The 6,351-nt window shown below is 51.2% G+C and overlaps 1 protein-coding gene across 1 annotated transcript; it reads right to left on the reverse strand.

Annotated features, from left to right (window-relative positions):
* Positions 1-2,577: 2,577 nt before the first annotated feature.
* Positions 2,578-3,546, reverse strand: LOC138095479 (myeloid-associated differentiation marker-like). Its single transcript, XM_068991516.1, has one exon. The coding sequence runs from the start codon at positions 3,544-3,546 to the stop codon at positions 2,578-2,580; it is 969 nt and encodes a 322-aa protein (XP_068847617.1).
* Positions 3,547-6,351: the final 2,805 nt, after the last annotated feature.

Consider the following 6,351-nt stretch of genomic DNA (forward strand, 5'->3'; position numbering starts at 1 on the left):
ACCAGGGGCTGGAGGCTAGAATAAAAGTGGCCCTGCTCTTTCCCTCATTTGAAAGCAAGAACGTTTCGAGAAGGCAAAAACCGTAAATACAGGTACACAGTTTATTATTAGAGACACAGCATAACGTGTGGGAAAACACACAGAGAAACAATTTTTTTATTTAAGTCAGAAGGAGGCCAGAAATAGACACTTGGAGAGGAGTGCAATAGGAGGTGACTTATGTTGCTTATATAGGATAATCCTTCAAGGTCTTTGTTTACGTTTGACCAAGATGTGTATGCAACTTTTTGCTAAGATGAATCCCAATGCAGAAGCCTGTGGGTGCATGTCCACACTTATTACGGGGTGCTGCCCTTTTCCTTTTTGAACTACAAGGAGCCTTCCACATATGTGCAGATGGGGAAGTCTTCCTTGACCTCAGGAGTGGGAACTTTTTCTCTGCTTTAACAAAGCTCAGCTTTTGCCACTAGCTTTGTCCTTGGAGTGTCTGGGTGAGAACAGAGTTTCAGTTTTAGCCCATCTGACAAACACCAGCTGTCTATTCCAGGGGCCCATCTATCCCCTACCTCAGTAATAATTTATGTCCTGTCCTTGGGCTATATCATTCTTTTAAATGTTGTGCTCTGCCCGCCTCCCTCCTTCCCCATCCACCCACCCCACACTCCCAAGAAAAATTTGAGAAGAAACTTTCCCTTTAAGAATAGGGTCACCCAGTAATTTTTGCCACCCAGACTAGAAAAACAAAACAGGAAATACCCATCCTATCATCACCTTTAAGGCTGGCAGTGGCCATTACTTCTTCCTGCAGAGGCCTGGGGACACTAAGGCAGGAGGGCACAGGGATGCCCTTCACAAACATGCAGGCAGGTGTCTCCAAGACCATGAGATTTTTTTGATCGTTTCTTTTGTAACCGAGCAGGACCCTATGGGGGCTTCTTGGACCAGAAAGAAAGTGTTAGTCGCTCAGTTATGTCCAACTCTTGCAACTCCATGGATTGTAGCCCACAGGCTCCTCTGGGATTCTCTAAGCAAGAATACTGGAGATCCCTCCCTCAAATCCTCTGCTTTAGCTCCTTTTGAAGTACCTAGAAAACACTATCTGATGCACATTTCCAGAGTTGTTTTACAGATGTGAAAAACCCTGAGTGAATGTGAGACCTTAACCACTTCAAGAGCTGGACTATAAAGAAAGCTGAGCACTGAAGAACTGATGCTTTTGAACTGGGGTGTTGGAGAAGACTCTTGAGAGTCCCTTGGACTGCAAGGAGATCTAACCAGTACATCCTAAAGGAAATCAGTTCTGAATATTCATTGAAAGGACTGATGCTGAAGCTGAAATGCCAATACTTTGGCACCTGATGTGAAGAACTGACTCATTTGAAAAGACTCTGATGCTGGGAAAGATTGAAGGCAGGAGAAGGGGACAACAGAGAATAAGATGGTTGGATGACATCACCGACTCAATGGACATGAGTTTGAGTAAACTCTAGGAGTTGGTGATGGACAGGGAAGCCTGGCGTGCTACAGTCCATGGGGTTGCAGAGTCAGACATGACTGAGCCATTAAACTGAACTAAACAGAACCACTTCAAGACCTTGAGCACATAGCCCCCAGGCCTCCTAGAGGTAAGGACTGATAATCAGAGTATTGCATAGGAACTCCTCACTATCCTGAGACCCTCCTCCCTTACCTGGCCTTTAAATATGCTGATACTCTTAGGGGAGTTTAGGGCTTTAGGGCATGAGCCACCTTTTTCCTCCCATGACCCTGCAGTTTTTTCTACTCCAAACTCAGACATTCCGCTATTGCTTGGCTTTACAGTGCATAAGGCACAAGAGCTTGCTTTCTATTACACTTGTCTGATACCCAGAGAGCAGTTGGGATAGAAGGCATCCACCCCTGGCTTCCTCTAAGACACCCTCCAGGCAGCAGGTATTTAGTGAGCTTGCAAAAGTTCTGGAGCCAGTCTCAGGTGGGGCGGAGCAATCCAGGTGGGGTCTCAGAATCCAGTGTCCCTGCTCTAAGCATCCTGCCCACTGGAAATTACTAACCCTGTGAGTTTTATTTTGCTTTTTTCAGTTAGAAGGGAAGAACACTGTACACCGCCCACCACTGAGAAAAAGGGGACACAATCACTAGCTACCCACCACCACCCCAAACCACCCTCCACACACACACCAACTAAGGCACCACCAAGGGGACAGACACACTTTGGCAATGAGGCCCCTCTGGAGGCTCAGGGTGTGAACAGCTGCACAGAGGGCTGTGTGCTGTGGAGTCAGCACCTTAGGAAGTGGGAGGGGGTGGTGGACAGGGAAGGAAGGAGTCTTAGGTCCTGATGGATCAGAAGAAGGAGAATGGGGAGAGATGGTCAGGACACAGGAGATGGGAAAGCCAAGGAAGAACATAAAAGGGCCAAAAAGCAGAAAATGTAGGAAAAATGAGAAAGAGGCAAAATAGATTGTGGGCAACCACAAAGAACAGGAAGGACACAGAGCAGAAGGAGGGAAGGAAACAGGAGAGTGAAATGAGTGGAGAAGGATGTGAGGACGGAGAGAGGGAGCCAGGGAGACAACATCAGACAACATAATATCTCCATAAGTAGAGGGAATCTGGAGTCCGTGGGTGGAGACTTTCACTGACCAGGCAGCTCGCGATCACCAGGTCGGCCACATAAAGCAGCAAGTTGATGGCTGTCAGAACAGCCACAGCCAGTCGCTGGTCCCAGTTGCACACGTAAGTAGTAAACTCATCTCTGCAGGTCATATCACTGGATCGCTGGGACTGGCCGCCCAGCTCCTCATTGAACTGATAGAGCGGCCAGAGGGCCAGAGCGCTGATGTAGAGGAGGATGGAAAACAGGGTCAGCCCAAGCTGGGAAACTGGGAAGCGGATGGGCAGCCAGTTGTCACAGTAGACCAAGCCCAGCAGGATGGCAAGGGTCCCCAGGATGAAACAGGTGGAGTACACAGCCACGCACCACACCAGGGCCGGCTGGTGCTGGTACAGGGAGGTGTTGCTGATGAAGGCGAAGATGATGCAAGCCACGAAGTTCTCCAGCAGCTTGAGCAGGCCATGCACCGTATGCACATAAGTGATGATCCTTCTGGGCCGGTGACCCACCCAGGTACAGAAAAATTCGGTCCCGTAAGCCACAGCAGCAATGCAAGAGAATGCTGTGGCAGTGATGGCGTGGTTCCGGGTGGGGCCCTGAGGCAAGAACGGCACGTAAGTAGTGGCAGAGATGATGGAGGTTGAGAAGCAGAAGAGGGCGGCATAGCAGGCGTAGTTGATGGGGAAGTTGTACCAGTGGAAGGAAAAGTGGGACCGGAGGTTACTACAGTATTCCACAATGATGATGAGGAGGGTCACAGTGTAGCAGAAGCACCAGAAGAACATGAACCAGTTATCTACGCCCACCCGCTGAGTGCCCACGCTGGCCACCAGGGAGGAGGCCACGCCGGTGGAGAGCAGCTGCAGCAGGCGGACGGAGCAGCCCATGACAGTCCAGGAGCAAAGGCCTGGGGGTGATGACGTGGCCGGCATGGTGGTTCAGATGGTCAAATTGGTCACTGTCCCGGGTAAGCCCTGGCCTTCGCTGAGGACCCACGAGAGAAAGATCCAGCTCTGGAGGTGGATTAAGTCAGATACCAGGGAAAGGCTTAGGGTCCTATGATGGATGAGGCTCAGGATCCGTGGAGTTAGAACCAGTGGCCCAGACACCTGCATAACAGCGCAGCCGCTCCAGAATGATTCTCCCCACCCATCACCCTTGGCCTTGTCAGGACACTTTTCTTATCCCAAACCTCACAGCTGGGTTGGGTCTGGCACCAAACCATGAACGTTTTTCACCTCTTTGTGCTGTGTGCCATTATCTACGGAGACACATGGTCCTTATCTGCAAGCCCAACACTTCAAGGCTCTGAAAAATGTAGAAACTTGTAAAAAGTCATTTGAAACAAATTTGATCTGAACAGACGTAAGTCAATCTATGACCTATATTTATTTCACTTAGTGTGAATGTTCAAAAGTTTGGTTGAAGAAACACTACTGCATTTGATTGCAAGGTGCTTTCAGACCCCATTGTGGTGTGAGGTCATACAGAGTAGATGCAACATGCCACCTGCCTAAAGGTGAAAAATTCTGAATTTTGGAGTATATCTGACCCCAACAATTTTGTAAAAGGCAATATGGATTGTACTGCTAACTCCATTTTACAGATAAGAAAGCTAATGCTTGAGGGAAAAAAATCTCTACCCTAAGGTCCTATGCCTAGGAAGTGGGAACTTCAGATGAAAATGCCAAAGCTGTGAGTTTGAACCTTTTGTTCCACTGCGCACATGTCCTCAGGGCCCGTGGGTGGGAGCCCAGGACAAAAGCTCGGGACTCTGTGACCCAGGACCCACCTTCAGGGCCACAGCCTCCTTCCACAGCCCCTGAAGACACACGTGTCCCAGCCTGTCCTCCCTGCAGCATCACTAGAAGGAGCTACCATCTGAGGGAAACAGCCCCACCTGGAGGAGGGCAGCTCCAGTGGTGAACAGGGAAGAGCCATGGAGTGAGGGCAAGGCCATGGGGACAAGATGACATGGGAAATAGGAACTGTTGTGAATCCTCCCCACCCTGGGGAATTTTGCCTTCACATGTGACTCTTCCCCACATGGAAAGGGAGACCCCAACCCAGCATGACACCAAGGTTAGTGTCCTGGAGGAACCAAGAAACAAATATTAAAATGCCAGCTTTTTAAGCTCCAAAGCTGCCATCCAAGAGAATCTAACCCCTTTTAAGAGCAGGGGCTGAAAGAGGAGCTACTGCTAGACCCCTGGGAGGAGACAGTCCTGAGAATGCTCCTGGGACCAGGTCGGAGCAGCAGAGTGGAGATGTTGGGGGCAGCTGGGGTTGGGGGCAGGGATTGCAGGGTCCCAGTGGCCCTGAGGCAGCCCAGTAGGGGTCTTCTAACCCAGAAGGGATGCAGGCATGGAGCCAACCTTCCCACGGAGGAGGGGCCTGGACTGGAACTGAGTCAGGAGAACAGGGGCCTGAAGGGGCTTCAGGGCTGTGACAGGGACACGTGGCCAGAGTGGCAGGGACCCTGGAGACCATGGAATTGCCCAGGTCACCTGCCCAAGACAGTCCCACCAGCCAGGGCTGCAGTCCTGCTCACACAGGGGCTCCTCCAGGGTCCAGTGTTGGGGCAGTGAGGCCCCTCCCAGCCCGTCCCCTCCTCAGGGACAGCTGCCCTGCTTCCAAGGGACTATTTGCTGAGAGGCCCCCAGGGCGGAAGGGCCAGCACCCTGAGCCCCAGCCAGCTTCCTGCCATCAGGGGCCTTGTTGCCTTTGCTGATAATAAACCCTGGGACAAGCTGAGGCTGGAAAGAGAAACACAGAGCAAACCTGAGAACCTCCATGGACTCACAAAGCTCCTTGAGCCCCAGTTGCCAGTGGAGCCCTGGGGCCTGCGGGCCTCCCAGTGGGCACTGACAGGGTGGGGAGGGGCACTGGGGTGAGGGAGTCTGGAGGTGTTGTGCTGTCTGTTCCCCAACTGCCCCCCCACCAACCTCTCCAAAGTCACCCTTGATTCCACCTAAGGTTAAATGACAGCTTTGGATCCATTTGATGGCGCAGAGGGAGGGCTTGGGGAAGGAGAGGCATGGGGGTTCCTGCTGTGTGGCCCTGGGTAAGACCTGTGCTCTCTCTGGGCCTCAGTTCCCCCACCTGGAAATCAGCAGGTTTGCCTGAGTCTCCCAGCAGCCCCTCCTCCACTCTAATCCATGAGCCTGTTCATGGTGCCCCCGTCAGAGCACAGCCTGGATGTGGCTGAGCCTGCCTGCCCAGCAGCCTGGCATGTGGACTGGAAGATGGTGAGCCAGGAAGGTCAAGGCCAGAAAAGGAAGGAAGGAGGAGGTGCCAGAAAGGCAGAGTAGGAAGAAGGAAAATGGATACTCAGAGTTACAAAGAGGCTCTGGAGCTTTGGCAGACACTTCATAGCTAAATGATCCTGAAGTTTCCCCACCTGTGCAATGGGCTTAATACCTACTTTCTGTTAAATAATGAATAAAAACATGTGAAGGGCTCATCGGAGGGCCTGACACATGGCACACTCAATCCAAGACAGTTCCCCCCTTCAGCTTGTGGCCACTTAACTCCATCTGCGCCTCCACCTTCACACGCTCATCCTTTCTCAACTCTGTGTGTACAAACCTCTCTGTCCTTCCTCTTATGAAGACACCAGTCACTGGATTTTGGTTTCACACTCCATCCAGGATGTTTTCCATCCCAGAGGCCTTAACTAAATATGTCTCCAAAGACCCTATTTCTAAATGAATGTGTTTTCTGAGTAGAAATGACAT

The sequence above is a fragment of the Capricornis sumatraensis genome, chromosome 19 (assembly GCF_032405125.1).
Source record: "Capricornis sumatraensis isolate serow.1 chromosome 19, serow.2, whole genome shotgun sequence".
Taxonomy (NCBI): domain Eukaryota; kingdom Metazoa; phylum Chordata; class Mammalia; order Artiodactyla; family Bovidae; genus Capricornis; species Capricornis sumatraensis.